The 26,345-nt window shown below is 55.0% G+C and overlaps 2 protein-coding genes across 9 annotated transcripts in view; both read right to left on the bottom strand.

Annotated features, from left to right (window-relative positions):
* Window positions 1–2,328: 2,328 nt before the first annotated feature.
* On the bottom strand, window positions 2,329–6,677 carry ARTN (artemin). Of its 2 annotated transcripts, none has more exons than XM_045584730.1 (3): window positions 5,728–6,677; window positions 3,814–3,875; window positions 2,329–3,474 (listed from the first exon to the last, which is right to left on the bottom strand). In XM_045584730.1, exons 1-3 carry the CDS (start codon window positions 5,831–5,833, stop codon window positions 2,767–2,769), a joined length of 876 nt encoding a protein of 291 aa, XP_045440686.1. In that variant the 5' UTR covers window positions 5,834–6,677; the 3' UTR covers window positions 2,329–2,766. The 2 variants fall into 2 exon arrangements, with proteins under 2 accessions (XP_045440686.1, XP_045440687.1); XM_045584731.1 differs by having other exon boundaries at window positions 3,814–3,934; window positions 5,728–5,857.
* A 1,593-nt stretch (window positions 6,678–8,270) lies between these two features.
* Window positions 8,271–26,345, bottom strand: part of ST3GAL3 (ST3 beta-galactoside alpha-2,3-sialyltransferase 3) — a 169,386-nt gene continuing 151,311 nt past the window's right edge. For all 7 annotated transcript variants that reach the window (XM_045584725.1, XM_045584726.1, XM_045584728.1 and 4 more), the window contains 3 exons: window positions 13,734–13,880; window positions 13,364–13,510; window positions 8,271–9,329 (listed from right to left, as the gene is read on the bottom strand). In XM_045584725.1, coding sequence (XP_045440681.1) covers window positions 9,240–9,329; window positions 13,364–13,510; window positions 13,734–13,880 — 384 coding nt within the window. In that variant the 3' untranslated portion in view covers window positions 8,271–9,239. The remainder of the gene's footprint in view (window positions 9,330–13,363; window positions 13,511–13,733; window positions 13,881–26,345) is intronic.

Genomic DNA, 26,345 nt, shown 5'->3' with positions numbered 1-26,345 from the left:
CAAGTGTAGAAGGAGCACATGGAACCCTGAACCTTGATTCTTGAATGAAATAAACCTAGAGGAAAGTGTTGGGTACTCCTGGAAGTGAAAAAAAAAAAAAGTCATTTCAAAGACATCTGTAGTTTTCTGTCTTACAAGTGGCAGTGACTCGATACCCTTTGGAGGAGACCACACCATTGTTCCGGGAGGGCACTCAAATGGGCAATGTAGTTCTGAATGTAAAACAAGGAATAAGTTGGAAATGCAGATACTAAAGCCACCTGTGGCCCCGGGGGTGAAAGTTCTCTGCCTGGTGAGGTCATGTGCCAGGTGCTCTCTGCTAAGTTGTATGAAAAGAAGTGCAGCTATTGTTTTCTTTGGGGAGGACGGCTTTATTACTTTGTGGTGTCTTTGTTAAAAGAGGGGTTTGAGTTGTTGTGAGCTGCAGAGTGAGACTGGTTCTGTGGGAATGTTCCTCTTGGAGAAGTTGTCATGTCACCTGGGATGTTGTGAGATGCTGGGTACAACCTCCCTGGGGTCCACAATGCAGGTTTGAGTTGGGGAGGACACTCTACTCCCTCAGCACCGTTGGCTTGAGTTCAGACCTGCCTCTTGCTGTGAGCATTGTCAGAAATGGCTTTAACCTGTCTCCTTAAGTGGCTCTGAGAGCAGAAATGTCCATGAGGGGCAGGGGTTGGGGGATATGAGAACTAGGCCAAGCATTCAAATCTTTCTAGCAGGGACTTCTGGCCCCACTGACCCTGGAATTAACAGGATGTCCCCTTTTACCCTCACCCAGGGCCAAGGAGCTGTGTGTTAACTGTATGGCATACATTAGTGCCATTTTCTTTCGGGGGAGGGGGTAGGGGGGTGGGAGAAAGAAGGGGGTTGGGAGGTGCAAGGGTGTTTGGAGACTGAGGATCCTGAATCAGTTTGGAGGTAGAGAGAGGGGCCAAGGGGGCGTGTGAGGGTAGCAAGAGAGCACCTAGAACTGGGGCAGTGAACACAGAAGAGTGGAAGCACAGGTTTCCCCTCCTTGACCCAGAATGAGCACAGCCCTCAGAGAACTCTTGCCAGCTCCACACTCTGGCCAAAGGGACACCTGTGCCAAAGCAGGCAGGCACGTCACAGCCTGGAAGGAATGTTGGCCAGCAGTGTCAAACGCCAGAGGGATCCTACCCGGAACCCGCCTCACTCTCATCAGGATGCTCTCCTGCACCCTGGCTACAGCTACTGCCTGTGCTCACGTCTGCCCCGGTCTCCCTCCTCAGTCCCAGACCAGCAGAGCCCACTGCCTCCTGACAGCCCCTCTGGATGTCCCGTGGTTCCTCAGACTCAGCATCCTTTCCAAATACAGGCCCCCATCACTCCCAAAGGAGAACATCACACAGGGCAAACGAGTAGGACCCAGGAAACCAGGTTTCACGGGACATGCAGAGACGCTCAGAGGGATCGCACTGACCTTTTGGAGGCGACTCAGGGACAGTATCCGCACGAACCTCTTCCTCCTTCCAGATGAAGGTGCGGGACTCTTAGCTTCTTGTCCTCTCTCAAACTGTCTGCCAGACTGCACTTAAATAATTATTTATATAAGTATTCCACGTCAGTCTCTCCTAGTTTAACCTTAGGGCAAGGATCATATCCCCTTCTCTTCCGTGTCCCTGATGTCTGCCCAGTGTCTGACATACAAGAGATATGTAATCAATGTTTGTAGAATTAATGAATGAATGTTCTTGCTCACCACCAAGATGCAGGACCCTCTTGGGGCCCTCACTCTGTTCCTGCATCCCTAGCCCTTTGATGCTCCATGCTTCACACACCCCCCCCCCCCCCCCAGCCTCCCACTGGCCTTTGCAGATGCTCTCTTGTCCTGGATTGCTTCGTGCAATGTGGGTGGTGAGCTCCCCATAGGGGACCAGCCGCCATCAGAGGCAGTGAATACACCCATCAGAGGGCCCCAGGGGAGGGCACTGATCAGTGACTGGGGAGTGAGAATGTGTGGTTTTCTGTGTCATTACCCATTAAAGCAAGACCCCCCAGGATGCCTACAGTTACCAGGGTAGGGCTTTCTCTCCCACTAACCCCAAACCCCAAGTGCTGGAGACTGTGCAAGGGGCTGGAAGCTAGCCTGCCAGGACCGGCGAACGAATCTTTGCCACCCACTCTGTTCCATGGCCCCACGCCCCAGAGCTGCCCGTTAGAGGAAGCAGCCGGAGATGCCGGCTCGGCCTGCGATTGCTGAGCCAGCCTGCCGTGGTGAGTGGGAAGGTCCGTGGCAGGCTCTCCAGCCAGCGGCTTCTACCCATCCAGCCCCCACTGCCCCGGAAAGGATCCGACAAACCACAGACGTAAATAAATAACTTAGAAATAATAAATAGGGGTCCAGGTCTCTGGAGTGAGTACCAGGCCACTCCACTATAGGCACTTCAGCCGTGCAAGGGCAGTGTGTCTCCTCCCATTCTGTCCCCCCAGGACCTGGGCAGGCGGAGGCTGAGACCTCAAACTCTGCTGGGTTCTCCAGAGGAGGAGTCCTGGCTCTGTGGCCTGCTCGGTGCCAGAGTCCGTGAGAAGTGAGCGGTCCTAAGGTCTCATAGCCGAGGTCTCTGATGTCTGTAGGGCTGGGACGAGCAAGGTGAGGCCTGCCAGTCCCTCATCCTGCAGGGCTGATGCCCATCACAAGCCCAGCGGAGGCGGGCGGTGTCCATCCCTGGCTGAGGCCCGTGGTCCCTTCCAGACAGGAAGACTTCCTCGTGTAAGGGTGCCGTCCGTACATCTCGGGGAGAGCCCTCAGCCCAAGCAGCCGCAGGCAGTGGCGGAGAGCTGGTCCACGGTCCTCCAGGTGCTGTTGACATCCATGAAGGAGACGGCCTCGTAGCTCGTGGGCCGGCAGCAGGGCTGCAGGGCCGGCTGGGAGCCTGAAGGCGGCTGCAGGGCCTTATTCTCCAGCAGGTGGGCCAGGCTGATGTCGTGCGAGGAGCGCGCGCGGCGGCAGGAGCCGCTGCAGAAGCCGAAGCGCACCAGCTCCTCGGAGCTGTGGCCCAGCCCCAGCGCGCTCACCGGCACCAGCTGCGAGCGCAGGCGGCAGCCCCGCGCCCCCGCGGCCCGCGCGCGGCTCCCGCGCCTCCCGTGGACGCCCCGGCCCCAAGCCCGCGCGGCGCGGCCCCCGCGGGAGGGCGCGGGCGAGGGCGCGGGCGGCGGGGGCGCGGGCCGGGACGGCTGCGGGGGCGGCCGCCGGGCTCTGCCGCCGCAGGAGCGGGAGGCGCGGCCACCTGGAGGGAGACGGAGTTGGAGTCCTGCGTGCGCGCGCGGGGTCCCGGGCCGCCCCGCAGCCTCCCCGCGCCCTGCCCTCCACTTACCGGTCAGGTGGCCGGCGGGGGGCGCCGGGGCCGGCGCGGGGCCGTCGAGGGCGGCGGGGCTGCGGGGCGCCAGGCCCAGGGAGGCCTCAGCAACGCTGCTCAGCAGCACCAGGGTGGCCAGCGACGGCCACAGGGCGGGCTGCGCAGAGACAAGGTGGAATCTTAGGGAAGCAGAGGGCACCCAGGTGGTCCCGGGGCGCAGGGAGCCCGGGAAGGGGGCGGGGGCAGCAGAGAGCAGAGAGGGGCTTCTAGTTGGGCGCGGAGAGTCGGGAAGGGCTTAGGTTGGAGTCTGCTGCCTAAGGGAGCTTAGAGGAGAAATCACACCCCAGGAGGGCATCAACCTTCCTCCAAACTCCTGGTCCTTCCCTGACCGCTTCACATTGCACTTCCGACTCCTGCCCAGAGCAAACCCTGCTCTCCCTCCCAGTCCAGCCGCCGTCCTCCATGCCAGGTGGGAGCCATTGGGAGGACCACTCACCTGCCTCCTAGGCCGGGGCCAGCAGGGCAGCACGGAAGGGCCTCCTCGTCCAGGCTCCATCTCTGTCAATACCAGGGTCTCCCATCAGTGGACTTGTTCCCCCACCCTCTTCTGGAGGCAGCTTGGGACATTGAGAGACGAGTTATCTTTGAGGAGGTCATCCCTCCATTTCAGATTCTCCAGGTGAGGGACAAGGGGGTGGATAGGTGGACTCAACCCAGGGGAAGTAGCTGCATCAGGAACTGAACTGTGTCCTGACCGGTTTGGCTCAGTGAATGGAGCCTGGGCCTGAGGACTGAAGGGTCCCAGGTTTGATTCTAGTGAAGGGCATGTACCTTGGTTGCTGGCACATCCCCAGTGGGGGGCATGCAGGAGGCAGCTTATCAATGTTTTTCTCCCATTAATGTTTCTGACTCTTTGTCCCTCTCCCTTCCTCTCTATAAAAAATCAATGAAATATATATTTTTTAAAAAGGAACTTAACTATGTGTTGGTCCTTTGCACGTTCTCACTTCTCTCTCTGTCCTTACAACTCCATGAGGTAAATGGTATAATCCCCATTTTCCAAATGAGCTCCTAGAAGTCCAACAAGTTAAGGGGGTATTTGGAAACGTCCTACCCCCCTTCCCAGTCTTCCTGCTGCAGGGCTGGAGCTGCCAGAAGGGAGTAGCTGGACCCCCTTGATCCCACAAACAGCTTTCTCTCCATGCCATACAAGAAGAATTAGGGAGCTTGCTGGTTGGTCCAAGTTTTCTTATGGTAGTGAGGTTCCGGTCTCAGCCTGTGCCACCCACCCAATGCTGCTGACCCTTGTTCCTCTGTGGTCTGTGGACCCAGAGCCACATGAGTTCTCTCTCTTGATCACAGATGTCCCTCAAGAGCCAGCAGACGGGCCCTCTAAGAACATGGGGCCTGGGCCATGGCTCCCAATGGCCACCAGAGGGCAGCATCTGCCAAGCATGCAGACTCAACGTAGGGTGGGCTTTTCCCTTCCCTCAGCCAGACTCAGGCCTGAGCAACTCCCAGGAGGGCCAGCCAGGGCTCCACACCAGGCTGGTCTGAGCGCTGAGCTGCCCCGCGCGCTGCTCCAGGTCTGTCCCCTTCCTCTCCTGTGGGTCTAACAGCTCGCCCACTCTTCGAAGGTTCCTCCACGGGCCATCTTTCCTGAGCCCCGCCAGCCTTTCGGGGCCCCACCAGATTTAGTGAACCCACCCTGGCTGGCACTCCCAAACACCCTTGGGGCACCACAAGCCGGCCTGCTGTTGGGTCCCAGTGGTCACCTGCGTGTTTGTGGGTCAGACCTCCCCAGGCCTTCCAGGTGTGGCCCACCTCAGGTCCAGGTATGTCCAACTAACTGAATAGGGGCCCTGAGGGGCCAGGCCGGCAACTTTTCTCATGAGGGAAAGCGAGGCAAGGCAGCCGTCAGGACCCCCTGTGCTTAGGGGGACCCCAGGAGCAGGTCTCCTGAGGGCAGCTAGCCCCTCTCTCCCTTCTGGTGGTTTGGGGCCACTTGGCTTCCCCGCCTCTGCCTCCCCATCTGCAGCCAGAGACTCACCAGGAGGGTCCTGCACCCTGTTCTTCTAGGCACCGTCCCTGGGGCCAGTGCTGGACCTTCCCCGCAGCTGAGAAGGCTCATGCCCAGGGCTATGCACCTGGCAGCGCCTCTTTCAGCCCAAAGTGTGGCCTTGGCAGCCAGTCTGCACCCAGTAGCGGCAGCAGGAGCCTCACGTTACAGTGGGCTGGCAGGGCCAGCACCGTCCCGCAAGCGACCAGAGGGGCGGAGGGGGGCTGGGAGGGGCAGCGAGCTGCACGCTGGGCCCAGGAGAGGGAGGAGGTGAGAAAGCGGTGGCGCCTCTCCTGCCCGCTCCCCCTGACTCCAGGGCTGAGAGGGGGGTGGGCCCGCAGGCCGGCTTACCTCGAGTGCGGGGCTCTGGGTCCAGGATGCAGCCAGGGCTGCGGCCCGAGGGACCTGCTGCTGGTGGAGCCCGTGGGCCGTGTCTGGGGGCCGGGCCCAACTCCATCCCTCAGCAGCCTCATGCCTGCCGCCGACCGGTGTCAAATTCCAGTCCCGGCGTCACCGGATCCCGGGGTGGGGCCCCAGCGCCCCTGCCCCGCCCTACCTTTCAGGGTTCACCTGGTTGCTCCACCCGCTGGGATTCGGCCCCCACCCCTCCCGGGCTCAGCTAGGCCCCCCAAGGTGAAGGGGAGGACACTGGGAAGTGGAAAACCCAGGACACAGCGTGGAGAACTTGAGCGGCGGAGAGGCGAGGAAAGTGGGCGTTCAGTTTTATAGGCACGCGAAGCAGGGAGCGGGGAGGCCGGGCTGAGGGCGGGAGAGGGAGGAGACAGGATCGTCCCAGCCTTGGGCCACCGGCCCCTCCAGTTGGCGCCGGCTCAGGGCCCTGGCTGGCCACCCTGCAGGGACTGCTCTCTGCTCTCCTGCCCGCTGCTAGCGTCTTCGTTTAGCGGCCCCGCTTGGGAGGGCCAGCCTCTGGGCTGGGGCTTCCATGTCTGACCCTGCTCCGGCCGCCCCACCGCCCCGCATCCTGGCAGCCCGGGGCTGGGAGGAGGGACACACCTGTGCACACCGCCGCTGGGAGTGGGTGCCCAAGGCTGAGGAAGGGAGGGTCACGGAGGAGGAGGATTTCGAGTGCTCATGCTTGAGTAGGAGCTGGGGGATAGTATTTCAGGAGCCTAATTATGGCAAGTTGGCAGGTGGGGTGGAAGTGGGGTGAGTAACGTGTAGAGAGGTAAGAAAGGCCAGATGCTGTGTCATGCCCGGGAGCCTGGACTTCATCCTATTGCCCCCAGGGACCACCGAAGGGGCTCAGGCAGAATCATGGTGCACCAGACGTACATGGCTCTGACTGCGGCGTGGGGAGAGGGGTTTGGGGGTAAGGGGTGACGAGGTCAGGAGGCTGCTGAGGGAGTGAGCGGGAAGCAGAGTGGTGGGGAGAGTGAGATTACACTACACTAGACTGATGGGCTGAGGGAGGGCAGACGCTGGCATGCTCCAGGCCGGGTGACCAGGTGGAGGGGATGCATTCTGGCAGGGGAAGTCCCTGGGGGAGGCTGGGAGCTCAGTTCAGGGATGGACATGCTGAGTCAGGAGGACCTGTGGATGCTCCTTCGGGAAAGTTCAGGATGCAGCTGAATTTGCAGCCTGGCGCAGAGCGGAGGGAGCTGGGCTGGAGATGGCATGTCGGGGACCGTGGATGGAAATGAAAGCGCTCAGGGAATGCGCGTGGACCAGCTATGGCCTGGCCGTGCACTCGGACACCCGTGGACCTCCTAAAACTGCCCGCCTCTGGGCTCCACCCCAGCCCTGACTCAGAACCTCGGTGTGGGCATATGCCGTTTTCCAGGTCCGCACAGGTGCTTCCGGTGCACGGCCAAGGCTGAGGCCACTGCTTCTGTGAGAGTGGGTGCTGGGCACCGGTGGAGGCCACAAGCCAGACTGCGGAGAACTGGGGTGGTGGGGGGCAGCCTGCGGGCCTGAAGGACCCCTGAGCGGCAGGAGACCAGGTGGTGAGCAGCCCCACGTCTGCTGCCTCTCACAGCCGGCTGCCCAGTTGGGGTGGCTTCCTTGGGGCTTTATCAGTCCTGGCTTTGGCCTGCAGGCACGCTGCCTATGCCCTGTACAACTCTAGGGGGCACTGTGCACGCAGAATCCGATGTGCATGGAAGTGTTTCGCAGCCGCCGAGCAGAATCCGTAGGGAGTTTCTGGGTTTGCCTGTCCCTCCGTCAGGGTCTTGCTTTCCCTTCAGTGGAGGCGGCTTTGGCCTGAGAAAGCAGCACGGCAGGAAGGACACACGTGGGATGGCGGTGGAGTGGCTAGGCCTTTTCGATGGGGATGGCAGGTGAGAGGCAAGGGTCCCAGCCAAGATGGCAGCTCTGGCCGGGAGCTCACTCCATGGTCTCAGGTGCTGCCTGTGTTTGCCCATTCTCAGGTCGGCATGGGGATTCTAGGGAAGGGTCGGGGGACAGATTCCGGGCTCTCAGGGGGTAAGATGGGAAGAGACAACCTTTCTAATATTCGCCAGAGTGCCTAGAGCGGAGTGAGAGAGGGTGTGCCTGGGGGGGAGGGCAGTCCTGTCCGGGCTCAGCCGGGAGTGCCAGGAACGGGTGAGGTCTGTGGGCTTGTGTCGGGGGCTCAGGAACCTGTCCCTGCAGTGACGGGGCTGTGGGGCCCAGAGGCACTGTCCTGGAACGTGGGCTTCAATCCCCTGCCCTCTGGGCAGGCTCTGATGTCTCATCTATTTCTTTAAAGGCAGAAAGTGCAGGACTGTGTGGGACCAGAGAGGCCCCAGAATGCCCGGGGCCTGCAGCTGACACAGAAGTGAAAAAACCCAGGAATTTGAGCTGAAGAGATGGCCCTAGGGTTTACCGCGGCTGCTGGGGCCCCGGGTTCCTGTTTCTTCTAGGAAAGTAAGAGAAAGCAAGCAGAGGAGGCCAGGTTCAGGGAAGAGCTTTATTGCTTCCATGGTGGCTGCCCAGGACGGCTGCCGCGGCCTGGGTAAGGTCCGTAAGCCTCACTTCCCTCTGGTCCAGGCTCAAGGCAGAACCCAAGGACCTGGCAGTCTCGCTGAAAACCCAGAAGAGCCACCACGCTGGCCAGTCCAGGCCTGGGCCACTGTCCCCTACGGATCAGTAGCAGCTGGCGAGCGGCCATTCCCTCTGGGCTGGGCCCGGCCTCGCCTCCTGAGCTCCGAGTTCCCTCTGCTCCAGCCCAGGGGCTGTCTTGTTGGCTTATAAAGGATGGCTCCGGGGTTTCCCAGCGGGACAGTGGGCAGCTGGTGAGGTGGGAGTAGCCCATCTTCTCCCCAGGGAAGGCCAAGCGGTGCCGTGAGCTGGAGGGGGCTGGCACGAGCTGCTGCCCACCTCCCTGCAGCTCCGGAGCGGAGTACGGGTTCGTCATGGCACTGCCACTCCGCAGGGAGCCCACTGGCACCCCCCGCCGGACGGGCCCTCTTCCAGGCCTCCTTCTGCATGGCACGTGGGCCGTGCTCGACATCTCCAACCTTATTTAAAAATAAATTATCCCTACCCCCCCCACCCAAATTCACAAAAATGATAATACACCGAACACTGATTGGAGAAGTAATTCCGGCAGCCGCCTCGCTGCCTCCCGTCCACCTCCGGCATGCTGGGCCCGTGGGGAACGGCCAGCGGCCTCCTGGCGCTCTGGCTTCAGGGATCCGGGCCGAGGGCGAGGCCGAGCGCTGGCCTCTGAGCGGACACAGCTCTGGCTGCCCTACCGAGGCTTCGCCACCCCTGGGGCCGCTTGGCACTGTCCTTCTCCGGGTCTCAGCACTCCGGCGCCTCTCGGGCGGGGCCGGACCGAGGCCAGTGAAGTGGGCAGGTGGCAGCGGCTGCTGCCTGCTGGTGGTGGCGCTGGGACCTCCGTGCCATGTGCTGGGCCCATCTCAGATGCCACTGGTCAGGTCAGTGATGACACGCGCTTTCACCAATTTCCGCAGGAACTCTTTCTCCCGCTCGATGTTGTGTGTCCAGGACTGGGAGGGAAGAGATGGAGAGGTGGTTAGTGGGGGGGCGGCCTCGGCGGCTGCTAGGACACAGTCCCGCTCACGTGTACCTCCCGGAGCGCAGTGCCCTGTTCGGACCGCCACCCTCCGATGCGCTGTGCCACAGCTCACCCCCTCGCTCCCCAGGGCTGCCTCTTCACTTCCTGTAACCTTCGGAGACACAGGCTTTCCAATCTTGTTCGCAAAGGCTTCAACCCGCCTCGTCCAGCAGCGCGTCTGGGGCACCTAAGCCCTAGGCCTGGCGATGTGAGTCACCGGGTCCTGCCCAGGCCCGGGGGTGGCCCTGCTGAAAAGAGCCTCGTGGGGGTGGCTTAGTCATTCTCCGGCCTGACGCAACCCCCTCCTCCAGGCCTGGGGGCCGCTGACGAAACCGGCCTCTCGGGTCAGAGGGGCCAGTAGGCCAGAGGGCAGCGGGCCCGTCTCACGGTTCGCGTGGAAATTACAGGGAGGAGGCTGCCTTCTCCTGGGGGGAGACTGCACCTCGGCTCAGGTTCTCTCCGATCCCCGGGACTCACCAGGAAGCTTTGGTGACTAAGACTCTCAAAGAAAGGAAGAGGATTAAATGAATGAATGAGCACCCATAGCCCTGTTTTGGCATTCGTCACACAGTCGGGTGCAGGGTTTGGACCCACCTGACTGCTCTGCTGCATCTGCCAGCACTGGGCCGCACGACAGCGATGTCAGGGCCACGATCTAGCGGTGCCGAGAACTCACGGCTCTGTCTGGTCCTTACTCTGATCTAGTCAACTCTCTCCAACCTGTCACTCTTCTCCGCCTTCAGCGCGTGGCCCTTGCGGCTGCAGAGCCCTGGATGATTTGCCCTCATTTCTTTTTCTTTCTTTTCTTTTTAATATATTTTGTTTATTTTACACAGAGAGGCATTGAGAGGGACAGAGAGTTAGAAATGTCGATGAGAGAGAAACATCAACCAGCTGCCTCTTGCACACCTCCTACCGGGGATGTGCCCGCAACCAAGGTACATGCCCTTGACCGGAATCGAACCTGGGACCCTTCAGTCCGCAGGCTGACGCTCTATCCACTGAGTCAAACCGGTCCCGGCTGTTCTCATTTCTTAAAGATGCAAGCATCTGTCTCACCCCTTTGAAGGCAGGGACAATCTGGCTCCGAGTGGTGCTCAATATATATGTGTCCGATGGAACTAGATTTCACAGGTAATTAGATGGGAGGCCTGGAGGAATGGCAGCGCCAGGAGCCAAGCAAATGGAGACGCTCATACAGCTCTTTCCTTCCCCACCCCTGCCCCACCCCCAGGGAGGGGACCAGTCTGACAGACCAGCCTCAAGGGCGCCCCCTGGGAGTCACTGAGGTGTGAAAGGTCAGCAAAGGACCAGATATTTGATGATATGGAGAAATTATGATTAATTTTTCTAGGTGTCATCGCGGTATTGTGATAGTAGAAAATAGTCCTTATCTTTTGGAAAAACTTACTGAAATGTTTTTGGCTGAAATGATATATCTGAGACTTGTTTCCAAATAATCAGTGGGGAGTACAAGTATGAGGAAGAAACAGATGAAACCACACTGGCCATGTGCTGCTCACCAGGGGGCGGGAGGGGAGCGTCGGGGGGGGGGGGGGGCGGACGGGACAGGTGGCAGTTACATGGAAGTTGGGTATGTTGTTCTCTGTGTTTATGAGTATGTTTGACAGTGTAACAGTAAACACAAAGTCTGCCTGGGGTGGAGCTCTCTTGGCCCAGGCAATGCCACCGAGAGGGTGCTCTCTCTCAACTCCTCCCCCGGGCGGACATACAGGGGGTGACCGGAGCCCTCGGCACTACGCTGCCTGCACCGTCCATGGCCTGGGGAGCCGTTCTGGTCCCGTGTCCCAGCCTCACCAGGATTTTGGAGGCAGATGTCCATCCCACTCACTGGCCACTCTCAGAGAGTCTTCCTTCCCACAGCTCTTCTTCTGTCTCACGTCTGGCTCCTCCTCCCTCACCCCGTCGCTCAATGCTGGTGCTCCTAGGGTGCCAACGACCTGCATTTCCCAGTCTGCGTCTCCCTGGAATATTTCACACGTGCCTGGCCTGGGTCTGAACGTGCCGTTGTGCTCACAACTCACAGATGCACACTTCCAGCCTGGATTTCTCTGCTGCGTCCGGGCCAGGAGTCTTCATCTCTTGCCTAGTCTGCTGGGCAGCCTGCTAACTGGTTTCTGTTCCTGCCTCGCAGCCCACTACTTCAGGCTGCACCCACAGTAAGCCTTCTGCATGCTAATCCCCGGCTTCACACGCTTCTGCCTTCAGAGCGAGGCCCACACTCCTCGCCACGGCAGAGAAAGCCCCTCGCGGTCTCTCAGGTTTACATGGAAGTTCATTCTATTTTTCTCCATGTTTATGAGTATGTTTGACGGTGTTCACAAGATTTGTGTGAGAGAGCAAATATATAAGTAAACAGAAGCCGGGAGCAGGTAAAAGCCGTGAGGACAGTTTGGAGTGGGTGCTGGCAGGGGACAGAGAAGCAAGAAGATACGTCAAGAGAGAAAGAGCTGGAAGGACTAACGGGGCCGGGGCAAGGAGGCAGGAGACGCTGGTGAGGGTAAGGCGGTCCTGGAGTCAACCAGGAGGAGCTTTCCGCTCCTGAATGCCATTCCTGGCAGCAGGAGCCCGGGGAAGACCGTTTCTGGTTCCCCTGAGGCTCCCGAGTCTGCCTTGTAAGCTTGAAGTAAGTTCCCATGGCTTGAGGTAGCCCGAATGAACCCAAAGAGCCTGACAGTGCAGATGGTAACGGAAGCCATGGCCGGGGACACCAGCCTCCTGGAGGACCTGCAGTGTGAGCGGAGGCGGCCTGGGATGGAGCCCTGGATGATGCTGGTTCTTAAGGGGTGGACTGCGATCAAGGACACTGAGCAAGAGAACGAGAGAGACTGGCGAGTGAATCGGAGCCCCAGAAACTACTGGCTCAGAAGTCTCAGCGGGAGAGGGTTTCAAAGAGGAAGGAATGGTCGGCACAGGTGTTTGAGAGACTGGGATCTGGAGCGGATCTGGAGCCTTGAGGTTAAGTCCCTGGTGACCTTGGTAGGAGTCGTGTCAAGAGAGCGGCAGCCAGACTGCGAGGGGCGAAGGACCGAGAGGGAGTGAGGCGTGCACAGGGGACAGCCCAGCAGGAGCGGGCGGTGCCCACCGCAGCCGTGTTCTCACGGGAGGAGGGGCAGGGGCTGGAGAAGGGCGGGTGAGCCTGGGGAGCAGGAACCAGGGCTAGCTGAGATGAGAACCCCTACAGTTAGAGAACTATGATGGAGTTCTCCAGCGACCCCACACGATGCAGGAGCAGAGAAGCTCCTCAGCGTGCTAACCCCAGAGGTCCAGGCTCCAGGCCGGGACCAGGGCAAGGCTTGCGGGAGAAGTGAAGGCGGAAGAGGGGCTGATTTTCCACGTGGGCTCTGCTGTGAGGGGAGATGCAGGAGGTGGCGACAGGCTGGGAGGACGGTAATGCTTCTTCTACTTTAAGGAGCCTGAGCGTATGGGTCACCTGGGCGGTAGGTAACTCTGGGTTATAACGAGCTCCAGGGCTTGGCCATGGGGAGGGTGGAGGAGGTATGGGGCTGTCCTGAGACCCGGAGGCAATGTTTGTGGGTTGTCTGAGGGGGCAAGGAGTCCTTTGGGAGAAAGACGACTTGAGGTAGAGAGAGTGGCGCTGAGCTGGTGCCAAGATTAGCGCACGACGGCTGGGGAACAGCGAGGAGGCAGGTGCAGAGAGAGAGAGAGAGAGAGAGAGAGAGAGAGAGAGAGAGCCAGAGAGGGAAGGTTCAGGAAGGAAATGGGACAGGGTGCTGGGTTCCTGGGGAGAGGCACAGAGGATGCTTCGTGGTCAGAGGCCCGCAGGCAGGAACGGGCCTCCTCATTGGGGCAGGGGCACCTTCCTGGAGCTCTGGGCGGCCGGAGCAGCCGCTGGCTCATCTCTTCACCATCACAGTGAACGGTCGGAGCCTGTCCTCGGTGCTGGAAGCGCCCTCCCGCGGCCCGGCCCACCCGGCCCCTCACCTCTTTGATGGCTGACATGCGCACCGTCTCATAGTAGTGCAGGGGTGCGTTGGGTGTGTTCATGTCGTAGCCAAAGCCTGCGACCGCCACTTCGTCACAGCCGTGCAGGGCCATGGTCACGGCCACGCTGCCCAGCGTCGGGATGTTCTGGGGGAGGGGCGGGCGCAGAGGTCAGGCGAAGGGCTGAGCGAGGCGGAGATCCTCCGTGAAGCTCCCCAGAGCTGAGCTCCATTCCTGAGGACCGGAACCCACCCCCCCTCTTGTCCCTCCTCCCGTCCCCGCTCCCGTCCGCCTGTTCTTTCTTCCCAAGGTCCCCGGGACCCAGTTCCCCGCCATGCCCGGCCCGGCCCGGCCCGGCCCGGCCCCTCACCCCGCGGCCCATGAGGCCGTTGTTGAAGGGCAGTCCGATGAGGCTGAAGGCAGCTTCCTGGATGAAGTACGGGTTGAGGATACGAATCTCGGGGGGCTCCTTGGGCACTCGGGTGGCCACGGATTTCCAGAAGCCGTCCGACGCACTCTGTGGACACGGCACAGGGGGGCGTGAGCCGGGCACACGGCTGCGAGGGGACTGTGGGAGGGGCAGGGGCCCACGCGGTTTACAAGCAGATGAGAAACAGGGTGGGGGGGGGCGCGGAGAGCACTGCAGGCACCTGGGGCACGCGGGGTAAACACAGCGGGAGGAGGGAGGACCTGGTGTGTGCCGGGGACGCAGGAAGTGTGAGAGACAAGGGTGTGTGGTGGGAACAGTGGACAAATGGGGGCCTCGGGGTGTAATGAGGATCCAGAGGGAGCTGCATGGCGGGGCCGAGGGCCTGGGACGCTCAGTGAGCTGCTCTGCCTGGGTCATCAGGGGGCTCTGGGTCATCAGGAAGACCCAACGGTCCAGCTGGGCCCCACCCTGCGCAGCTACTGAGGGGGCCAGGAGGAGCCTGCCCTCTTTCTCCTATCTGCTCTGCTGGGCTCGCCTCCTTCCCCCTCTGTTGTCTCTCCTGGCTCTCAGCCAGCTGTTCTAAAGTGAACCTGGAAAATAAAGACAGAATGACCGGAACACTCCAGTCCCAGGCTGCCACTGACTGGAGCTGGCGAATGGTCACCTGGCAAGCTCTCTGAGCTTCCGTTCCCTTACCTGCAAAGTGGGACCATCTTCCCTCCGTGATCTCGGTATCAGACAGGAAAGGCATCCGCTCTGAAACCTGGCATCCCAGTGTGCAGTCCAGGCCACCACTTCCTCCCCTCCCTCTCCCTCCCTCTCGTCCTCAGCCCTGCCTTTCTGTTCAAGACCCTGAAGCATCCACGTCAGCTACTCCCTCATGAGTTCAACTCCCGGCCCCTTGCCTCCCTGAGGCCCCAGCCCAGGGAAGCGCTGACCTTGGCATCCACCCTTTCCCACCCTTACAACCGGGCTCCTGAGTACTGCTGGAGGAACGCACAGACCAGCCCTCAGGCTGGAAGCATCACCAAGCCAGGGGCTCCAGCCTCTTATTTGCAGAGAGTTTGTTATTTGCCCAGAAAACCTGAAAGAATCAACTAAACTTAGTGGGTAAAATAATTTATTAATAGGATCTGTACTCCCAATAGGGAAGTCACCAGATAGAATACAAAAGAGATCCATCCTACTTGCAATCCGAACAACAACAAAATAATCAAATACTGATCAATAAACTTAAGTATGTGGGATCTGGAGAGAGAGAGAAAAAAAAAGCTACAATCCTTTGAGAGATCTAAAAAAATTACTTGAAAAAAAAAAAGGGAGACGAGCCATATCTTGGATGAGAAGGCTGAATATTAACACAATGCCACTTCCTCCGAGATTAAGGTAGGCTTAACTTAATTCTAAGAGAAATCCCAATAGGATTTCTTTTTTTGAAATGTACCAAAAGGATTCTAAAAACCCATCCAAATAGTTAACAGATACATTTAAAAATTAGATATGAGAGTATATTATAAGTTTGCGAGGATTAAAACACTGACAGATGTCTAAGAACCAACACAAAGATCAATGAGACAAGAGGGCCGGGAAGAGATCAGTCTGCATGCACACGCTTAGGCTGTAAGACAGGCAGCTGCACCGTCGGTGGGAACAAGGTGAGTTTCCTAGCAAGTGACATTTGAAAATTTGCTACATAGGAAAAAAAGAGCCACTCACTGCCTCTCCTGCTAAAAGGAAAAGGAAAAGAAAATTTAGATGCACATATCATCACTGAGCTTCCTCACCATTAGTGTAATGTTAGCAATGAAGAAGAAAGTCAATGAATTCTGACTTTGTAAACACTTTCTGTGCTTTGGTTCATAAAAAGTATAATAAGCAAAATTAGGAAGGAAACAGAAGTGGGGAAAATTGTCACAAATAATACATATTTTAAAAATTCATAAAAAACCAAGACCACCTGAAAATGGGAAAAGAACATAAAAAAAAGGTAAGCATGAAAAACTCAGTATTGATAAAAATGCAAATTTGTGTAACCAAATGCTATTTTTATCCTCTAAAATAGAGTGCGGCAAAAGTAAGTTTACAGTTGTTTGTATGGAAAAGACAGTAATTAATAATAATAGAAGAATAAACTCCTTTTTGTGTACTCACAATTATAAACCTGCTTTTGCCCCCACCCCATGTGTGTATGTGTGTGTGTGTGTGTGTGTGTGTGTGTGTATAAGTGTGTGTGTGTCTCTCAGTGCTTGTGGTGCTGAGCTGCGATAGAACTCGCCTACACTGCAATCTGAATATGAATCAAAAGCTTCAAGGCTGTTCGTACCCAATGACTGTGAATTTCTCTCCTAAAAGCCATCAGAATGGCGAAGACCTCTGTAAAAAGCTGTTTAATACAATGTTATTTATAAGAGTGAAAAACCTGGAAAAAATATAAAAGTTTATAACAGAGATTCGGTTAAATGATAATCTCTTGAAATAAATCAAACTACAGACATCAAATGTATGTTCCCTAAGGATTCTGTCACAGGGATGTACATATGTATTTAACATGTTTCCCATCTGCTCCTGCTCCTCCTGTGCTCCCTCCCTCCAATGAACCAGAAGCCTCAGATTTTACTTCACATACTTCATCTCTCCCGCCAAACCCTGCCCCACTGGCCATCTAGTTCTTTTAATTTTATCTTCTTAGAATCCCACAGACCCACCCCTTCCTCCCAGACACACTGCTTCACGGAAATCCAGGTCTCGTCACCTTCCGTTGGACTATCCTAACCACTGGCCATTTACAGCACCTGCCTTGTTGCCCGCTCAGAGCCCAGAGTCCAGCAGAGTGACTGGAACATGGAATAATTGTTAAATTCCATCCGTTTAGTGAACAAACGTGTAATGGGTGCCTCCAGACCACTGTCCTCTCTGCCAGATGCTCTTTCTACGTACAAAGCAGGTCACATCACCACCGGCCCAGAGCGGAGCTTTACAGCCAGGAGGCCCTTCCGCCGCTTGTTTCCACTCCGCCCACCTGAGGCCCCACCTGCTCACTCACGGCTCCATGCTCTTGCTGAGCTGCTCCTTCGGTCTCCAATGGCCTTCCCACATCTATCCACCTCATCCAACCCACTTAAAAAAAAACACACAAAAGTCAGCATATCCCTCATGTTTTTCCTGACCCCATTCCTCCCACGGCATAAATGACCTCCAACCTTTGGGAAGTGATAGAATATGGAGTTATTTCTGCTATGGTTTGAATGTTATCCCCAACCCCCACCTCCGTGCCGTGTCCCCAAAGCCATGTTGAACAGCTGATGCCCAACGTGGTGGTATTAGGAGGTGAGCCTTTAGGAAGTGGTGAGGGGGGAGCCCTCACGAGTGGGACCGATGCCCTTATGAATGAGGTCCCAGAGATCCCTTGTCCCTTCCACCAAGTGAGGATATTACAAAAAGGCGGCGGTCTGTGAACCAGAAGGCCCTCACCAAACACCAACTCCGCCAGCGCCAGGCTCCTGGACTCCCCAGCCTCCAGAATGGTGGAGACACATGTCTGTTGTTTATAAGCCGCCCGGTCTTCGGTGTTTTGTTCCAGGGGCCTGAACGGACTGGATTCAGCTTCAGCTCTCGCCCCTCACTGGAGGGAGACCCTGGGAAAGGAGCTCCCCATCTCCTTGTGGGTAAACCAGGATACTATCAGGATGTACCTCTGGACTGTGCGAGAATCAGATAATTCAGGCCGAGTGCCAGCTCCCAGTCACCTGACCGGCTGTTTTCACCACCAGCATTAGCGGTGTTTCGCAGGACCGAGGCTCACATCTGACCCACGTCTGTCGCTCAGCACAGCCCCTGGCAGTGAGTGTCAGGGGGACACGAAGGCCATCTGAGGCTCCTCCATTGCTCTCAGCAGCAACAAAGAGCTCCCACTGGTCAGGACCCCTCCAGCTTCTCTCCCCCTGCCTTCAGGGGGCCGCCTCTGCTCCGGCCGCACCCCCGCACGTCTCCCCACCTCCAGCAACATCTCCTTCTCTGGTGAAGCCTCTCTGCCCTCCCTGTGTCCCAGCACCTGTGAGCCTGAGAGCAGACCCCAGTCCGTCTTGCTCCTCTGTCTCCCTCTGTGTCCAGGAGAGGGGGCAAAGACAGGGACCCCGGGACCCAGTAGGAAAGGGGAGGGGAGGGAAATGGCCAAGTTCTGACACAGAACCGAGGAGAAGCCCCTCCTGCGAGGCCCAGATGTGGACCGAAAGGAATGGCAGGTGCCAGCCTGTGCCAGGGGAGGCACAGCCTCTGTCCCCTCTCCAGAGCCTGGCAGGCCCCAACAGTGCCCCACCTGGGGTTCCTGCCCATGCGTGCCCCACACACACCTAAGAGGAAAGAGCGCAGGGGCTGCTTGGGAGCGGGAGGGAGAGCCAGGAACGGGCACAGCTGGGGGTGTGCCAGGCTCCAGGCTAGTTTTCACAGACATTATTTACATCTCATCAACTTTCACCAACTTCACGGGGACAGACTCAGGATGAAGCAACATGTTCAGGGGGATGCAAATGGCTCTGCCAAGATTCAAACACAGCGTCGTGACTCCAAGACGGTGCGCATTCCGCCACCACACACGTTATCGTCACTGTTGCTCCACCCGAGGTGAGTAAGGGTCCCACACCCCGCTTCACGGAGGGGACTGCCCACGACGCTCACACGGCCGGAGAGTCAGAGCCGGATCCAGCCTCAGAACCCGGGTATTTCCCTGACGCGAGATGCCATCTCTGAAACCGTGACCCTCGGCTTTTCCCAAGCGCTGAAAGTCCCGTATGTCACCACTATGTAAAACTGCAGGAAATTACACTGAGAACTGACAAAAGCTTCCGTGGGGAGGGTTTCTGCCTCTCCCTTCACTCTTTCCTGGTCTGATCTGCCTGCTTAGATGTGGGTGTACTGAGGGGGTCACATTTACTGCTATGAAGTGGAAGGTCTCTCCCTCTCTCTCTCCCTCTCTCTCCCCCTCTCTCTCCCTCTCTCTCTCTCACACACACACACACTTCTTCTTTTTTTTTTTTTTTTTTTTAAGATCCAAAAGCTGGGTGCCGGGTGGATGCTGACACTCTGATGGAGGGACAGTCAACCCCCAACACACACACACATTTAACTCCGCCTTAGAAGCAGGGAGTGCATGGAGGCAGAGCCTGCCCCGCTGGAGCAGCATCCTGGCCTCTGCCTCGTCCGCTGTGCGGGGAGCTCAGCAGGCCTGCGCTCGGGTCTCAAGCTCTGACCAGCTAGCTTGCATCAGAGCAGTGGGAAACCGGTGAATGAACCACCCAGGATTTCTATTTTATTTCCCCACCTGCCACTGTCCTGAGGCAGAGCCCCTTCAGGAATCTAAGGGAAAGGATGAACAATAGGACCACATTATGATTTGGGTGTTTCCATGTTTCCTCAGCCATAAAAAATAAAAAAAAAATCAGGTACTAACAAAATCTCAGTCTGTCTCCTTAAAGAAAAGCTATGGCTTCTCTTTTCAGAAACACACACATTACAGTGTGCATGCTACTGCAGAAGGTCACAGAATCCCCGAAGTCAAGGGCATCTGCTGTCTTCCGATTGAGAGTCTCTGGCATGGGGCGAGAAGAGACGGGAACCCTGAACAGAATCCTGTAAACACCGCCGTGTGAGGGGTAGGCTGACACAGAGGGGCTGGTAGAGGAGACTGGGGACGAGCAGAGAGAGAGGTCAGAGGCACTGGGGAGTGTGGTGCAGGGGAGACCACGGGTCCTATAGTCTAGGAGAGCCTGGGTCACGTCTGGATCCCACACCTGTGTGACCTGGGCACGTCCTGTCATTTCTTGAGGCTTCATGTTCCTCCTACGTAACAGGAATGACAAGACCTACTTCCCAGGCAGCGGTGAAGATTATACACCGCATTTTGGCACGTAGTAAGAGCTCAATAAATCATATCTGTGATGGTCATGAGTGAGTGTCACAGAAGCCAAGAGAGGGAAGTGGAGGGTGTGGTTGGCGATGCCAGGTGCCAGCCGGAGGCCAGGCCACAAACAGACATATTCAAATGGGGAGCCAGATTCCGCCTCTGGGCCCCTGCGGGGGCGGTGGGCACCGGAGGCCATCCTGCTGCTGGGCCACACCGCCCAGCCTGCCCCCAGGACACAGCCCGGCCCCAGAAGGCCTGGTCAAACATGGCCCCAGGCCTCACATCTCAGTCCCCTGACCCTCAGGGCACAGCACACAGGCCTGTAACGCCGCCAGTGACACTGGCCCTGGAAGGCCGGCTGCGGACTGCATTCTTTGTCGAATCCCTCCTCCTCCAGGAATGTCTCTGCCTCAGTCAAGTCTGGACCCAGCTCATCTGTGTGCAGCCGCCAGTCTCCTGCTGATGCAACTTGTTCTGCTCTTGTCAGAACAGCCGGGAGCCATGGGGGAAGGCATCTGGGAAGAGAGCGCCTTCCCAGCCAGGCACTGCAGTGCTTCCCTGGCCCCCGCAGGCTCTTCTGCAGCCTCTTCCTCCTGCTGTCAGGGCCGCCAGGGCTGGCTTCCTGCAGCCGCGAGGAGGGCAGGTGGGTTTGCTCCTTCTGCTCCCTGCTGCTCACACCTCAGGACAGGTCACCAACTCTCACCCTAGCAGCCACCAGTTCTCCCTGCCTCCATCATGCCTTCCTTCAGTTCCTTCACTTCCCTACACAAATCTGATCCTGACCTCCTCAGGGCTAAAATCTTCCATGGCTTTCCACTGCCCACTGAGACAGCTTGCCTGGATAATTAAGAGTGTAGGTCTGAATTGGCCGGTGTGGCTCAGTGGGTGAGCGTTGACCTATGAACAAGGTCATGATTTGATTCCTGGTCAGGACATATGCCCGGGTTGTAGACTGGATCCCCAGTGTGAGGCGTGCAGGAGGCAGCCAATCAATGACTTTTCTCTCACCATTGTTATTCCTCTCTCTCTCTTCCTCTCTGAAATCAATAAAAAATATTAAAAGAAAGAGCGTAGATCTGGTTTCTGTTTTCCTTACCCCAAAGGAGTTGTAATCCAGTAGAAAAGACAGGGTTGTGGACAAGTATCTCAGTACACGGTATTGATTACTATGAATTGGAGAAAGAAACAAAGGTAGGCTTACATATCTGCTATACTTATTTAAAATATGTACATGTAAGACATATCCAAAAAATGCTCACATGCATAGTACATGAACTGGAAGGAAGAGCCAGGTAACATACTAAGAGAAATAGAAGCAAAATGAAGAAGAGCTCTAAAAGAAGGCTACTTACAGATGTAAATGTTTCAGAGCTAAGGAATAACCTGGATCAACCAATCAACAAATACCCGAGTGCTTGTTACCTATAAGCCATTTACCTTTTGTACAAATATATGCTATAATATTGTAGACAATGAGCCACCCTCAAAACATGGATTGCAATTATATAAAAAGAGATCTTAAGAACGTCTTATCCAGTCTTCTAAAGCAGCGTTTTTCAACCGCTGTTGTGCCGCGAGATGTTGCCTGGTGTGCCGTAGGTGCAGACAAGACAAGAATTTTATAATTTTTCACTATTTTGTTTACTTAATATTTCATAATAAAGTAATTATAAAATACTTTCTTTGTGTTTATTTGATTCCTATTCAAGAGAATTACTTTATATATAGTCAATATAGGCACAGAGTTAAATTTTTTAACATTTTCTAATGGTGGTGTGCCTCGTGATTTTTTTCATGAAACAAGTGTGCCTTTGCCCAAAAAAGGTTGAAAAACACTGTTCTAAAGAATCCAAGGCACAATAGGCTTGTTTCATTAAGAAATCAATTTCCTATGAGGGAGCTGGCCACCATTTTCCTCTAACAACTCAGACTGGAGTCCTCATTCTCCTTTGACCTTTCCCTTTCCCTCGTCCCCAGGAACCAAGCAGATACCCACCTGTGGCTATGGCTTCTACATGAACCCATCCCGCACTGCACCCTTCCCACCATCATGCTCGCCGTCAGCCCACCTCTGCTTGCATATCAGGCTGCCCAGTAATTGTGTTTGGACCCTGATATTCTAACTGCCAATTCTGTGTCCCTTGGCAAGTTCTTGGCCCTTCCTAAGTCTCATTATCCTCATCTACAAAATGCAGGAAATAAGACCAGTTTATTTGTATCCTGCAGTGTGTGTGTATGTGTGTGTGTGTGTTTCTGTGGTGTGTGTGTGTGTGTGTGCATGCAGGCGCACTCTATGACAGTTAGAAGACAGGCACGTAACATGTTTGGCACATAACATGATTGGTCCTCAAGATAAAGTCCAAGCTCACTGATGGGACTTTGGCTTATAAGACCCTTCACTGTCTGTTCCCTGCCTACCCAGCCTCATCTCCGGCCCTCACCCCCACATCCATGTATTTGTGCAGCCAGGGGCAACATTACAAATGGAAGTCCATGTATCACATGTCTACATTTTAAATTCTAAATATTTGCAAGTTATAAATCAAGGTATCAATCTGTTTACTGAAACGTATCCTATCCTCCCTTGAAAAACGACACCTGGAAGACCAGGTTTGAATTTAGAATTCTGCCTCCAAGAGATCTGTGCTGGACCATGGTGGTGCATGGAGAGCGAAGCCCAGCCTGCCTCCCTTCTGTTTCCCCTCTTGGTCCCAGCCCGCACCATGCCAAGCATTGTGCACGTGTGTGTGCATTGCCCGGTCCGCACATCCAAGTGGTACCCACAGCCTCTGCAGACAGCCTTCCGTGGGCTTAGGGAGGTGCATTCTGCCCTCGGGAGGATGGAAATGAACTTGATAGTGGCTGTGAGGGCAAGAGGTCTCTAGCTCCTGGTAATAGTCTAGCAAGGGAAGATGGGCCTGGAGTGGGCATTTCCTTCGGACTCTGCACATTCCTCTTCACTCCATGGCCAAGAGTGTGGTGGAGAGTGAGGCACCCTTACTGCCCAGGTCTGAGGGCAGCCCTGCAGCCATGCTACACAGCAGTTATACGCAGTTATTTCTAATTCACTAAATCTACCACTTATTGCCCAAGCTGTTCTCTGTCCCTGAGATTTCATCATCATCTGGCCAACAACTACAAGAAACTGGGGCAAGCAGCTTGATAGGGATCAGGGCTTACATAAGTGTCCTGGAGCCCAAAAGTGGGTGCCTGCACCTCTGGAGCAGGGTGGCATGTGCTCCTCGGTGCCAGGTGATGCTGATCTCATTTCTGCGCTCATTCTTGGGCCCTGTGGCTGGGCATTCTGCCCCGTGGGCAGGCAACGCTTTCCTTGCTGAATCTCACTTCTCTGAAGGTGATCGTCATCGGCAGATGAGCACCTTGTCCTGCACCATCGCACTCGCTCCTCACAGTGGTGTAATGGGGAGCCACTCAGGGAAGCTTTTACTCTCCCCATCGTACAGAAGGAGAACATGAACCTCAAAGATATGGGCAGAGGCAGAGCCAGAGACTGGTTTCTGTTTCCAATACTGAGTCCAGCCCTAGTCGGTTTGGCTCAGTGGATAGAGCGTCGGCCTGTGGACCGAAGGGTCCTGGGTTTGATGCTGGTCAAGGGCATGTACCTTGGTTGCAGATTGCATGTTTCTCTCACATCAATATTTCTCTCAGTCTCTCACTCTCTCTTCCACTCTCTCTAAAAGCCAATGGAAAAATATCTTTGGGTGAGGATTAAAAAAAAAAAATCAATAAGTAAAAATCAATAGAAACATTAAAAAAAAAAAAAAAAGACTGAGCCCTGTGCTGTTTCCCCACCTTTACCTGCACCAAAGGACAAGGGCGAGAACGGCTGTGATGGCTTCTCCGGGAGCCCACACTCTCTGCAGGGCCGCTGGACACCGCTCTTCAGTCCAGCAGATAACTGGCATAATAAACTCCTTAGGTTACATTTGGGTTTGGCCATTACAAACAACACTATAATAAAAATCTTTGCGCCCTGGCCAGTTTGGCTTAAGTGGATAGAGCGTAGGCCTGGGGACTCAGGGGTCCTGAGTTCAATTCCGATCAAGGGCACATGTCTGTGTTATGGGCTCAGTCCCCAGTGGGGGGCATGCAGGAGGCAGCTGATCAATGATTCCCTTTCATCATTGACATTTCTATCTCTCTTCTTTTCCCTTCCTCTTTGACATTAATAAAAAAATATTTGTTTTAAATTAAAAATAAAAGTCTTTGCATGCAGATTTTTCCTTCCTTCGGGTGATGGCTCTTGGTACCAAGTTATCATTTCCTTCCCAAAAAGCTTGTCCCCATTTACACCCTGACCGTATAGCCTTTGAGCGCATCTGTCACTGCACTCTTGCCAAGATCACGTATTACAATTTAAACACCCTTTAAAGATGTGCTGGGTGATAAATGGCATCCTGCTGCCTACACATGAATTTCTCTGGTTGTGAGGAAAATTAAACACATTTCTGTTGTTTATTAGTTTTATTTATTTCTCTGTGATCTGTTCAGTCTCTTACCTAATGGTTTTCTTGTCAACTTTCCCAACAATAACCATGTCTGTCACATTCCTAGACTCTTAAGCATCTTGGTGGTATTCGTTCTTTTTGTTCTTGCTTATTTACTTTATGTTTTTATATTTCATACTTTGTTTTATCTGTTTTATCCAAGCATTTCTGTCCCTTACATGTTCTTTCCCCTCCAGGGATTCATTTTCTATTCTGCCCTCTTCACAATTTCCTTTGGTTGTATTTGTATGTTCCACTTTTTAGTCCGTTTGGAATTTATTATTATTATTTTTTATTTCTTTATTGATTTCAGAGAGGAAGGGAGGGGAGATAGAAACACTGATGAGAGAGAATCACTGATTGGCTGCCTCCTGCACACTCCCTACTGGGGATCAAGCCAGCAACCCAGGCATGTGCCTTTGGCCAGAATCGAACCTGGGACCCTTCAGTCTACAGGCTGATGCTCTATTCACTGAGCCAAGCCGGCTAGGGCTGGAATTTATTTTAATGTTCACTCTGAGGAGGGTCAAAAACCTTTTTTTGAAGCTATATTTGGAAAATGCAATGAACAAAAAGAGGAGCCGGCTTGGGGCCGATTTTGTGATGCTGACAGACAAGTGAAAGAGGCAGAGCGCCAGGGACTGTTTAGTTTTCATTTTGTTATCAAGGACAATGATCTTGGAACCGCAGAAAGGAGATCAAACATGGCTAAGAGGAAAGCGATGCCTGGGAGAGGCAAGCAGAGAGCAAAAGGACACAAGGAAGAGACTGAATCTAAAGGAATGATCTTTCAGGGCAAAGAGACCTCACTGAGAGGCAGAAGATTTGGGCTGGAATCCTGACTGTGCCCCCGTTTCCACATTTATTTACTAATTGATATATGCCAACTATGGAGGGGATGGACTTACAGAGATAAACAGGGCAGTTATTGCCCTCCAGGGACTTGTAAGAGTTAATAAACCCTCAGGTATAAGAGAGAGAGTGAGGACTGTTACAGAGAATCAGAAGAACTGAGCATGCTTCCCAGATTTTGGCCATGAGCTTTTAAGAATCAAGGACCATCCCTAGAACTAAGCACTGTACACAGCAAATGCTCACTGAGTATTTGCTCACAAGTTGTTCCTTTGAAGCAGGGGTGGGGAACGTCAGGCCTGCGGGCCGTTTAGGCCGGTGAAAACATTTGGTCTGGCCCTGCCATGGCATGAGGGGCGAGTTAATGAAATGTCTGATCAAATGCAGCAGGCTAATTTTTAAGCTGATAATTTTGCATGGCCTGTGATGTTATAAATATCCAAATGCCCATTGGCAGAAAAAAGGTTACCCACCCTTGCTTTAAAGGAAGACAGAGAGAGTTCACTGGATTTAGAACCAGAAGGTCACTGTTAGTGGAGAGGCTTGGAAGCTAGGCTGGAAAGGGTTGAGAAACAGAAGGAAAAAACATGGAAACGCATCCTGGACAGATAATGCCTTTCTCTACAAACCTGAAAGAGAAGGGAAGGAGAGAGGGTGAACACAAGCTAAAGAGAAGGATTTTATTTTTAAGGAGAGAGAGACCTGGACAGATTTATAGATGTGAGAGGATGATCCAGAAAACGGTGACAAAAGAGATAAACAAAACAGGACAGCTCCTGAGAAGGTGGGAGGAGAGGCATCCAGAGCACAGGAGACAGCTGGCTGTGAGCGGGAGAGGCAGAGGAAGGATGGTGGAGGAGGTACAGAGGGGTGGGTGGGAATGCAGGTAAGTTTGCGGATTGAAGGCTGGGAAGTTGAGTTCATGACTGGTGATGTCCTTTATTTCTCTGCAGGCTGGGTGTGAGATGTCTACTTAAAATAGGGATGTAGGTAGAGCAGAACTAGAGATGGCGAGGGTAGGTTCTGAGAACTACCAGGGACAGGACACAGGAGTTGCAAGCAGCAGCAAGATGCTAGGAAGATAATACCAGCAAGCACTGCCATCTCAGCTATAGTTTCTGTCTCCATGGTAACTTCCTGAAACTGCAATGGCTGGATGTGAAGTCATGGGAAGAGAAAGTGGTCAAGTATATGAAGGATGGGGCTCCACGTGATTATGGTGATTGACTTAGACTTGCTGAATGAACGACTCAGTGAATAAAGGAGAGGTGTTACAGTGCGATGGTTAAAGTA

This window comes from Pipistrellus kuhlii, unplaced genomic scaffold (assembly GCF_014108245.1).
Source record: "Pipistrellus kuhlii isolate mPipKuh1 unplaced genomic scaffold, mPipKuh1.p scaffold_m20_p_2, whole genome shotgun sequence".
NCBI lineage: Eukaryota > Metazoa > Chordata > Mammalia > Chiroptera > Vespertilionidae > Pipistrellus > Pipistrellus kuhlii.
This window is presented reverse-complemented; position numbering and strand designations above follow the sequence as displayed.

Coding starts and splice junctions, on each gene's coding strand:
- ARTN (XM_045584730.1), bottom strand. CDS start 5,833: ATGGAGTTGGGCCCGGCCCCCAGACACGGCCCACGGGCTCCACCAGCA. Junction 3,876..5,727: donor CCCAGAGCCCCGCACTCGAG/GTAAGCCGGCCT, acceptor TGGTATTGACAG/AGATGGAGCCTGGACGAGGA. Junction 3,475..3,813: donor GGCCCCGGCCTAGGAGGCAG/GTGAGTGGTCCT, acceptor GTCTCTGCGCAG/CCCGCCCTGTGGCCGTCGCT.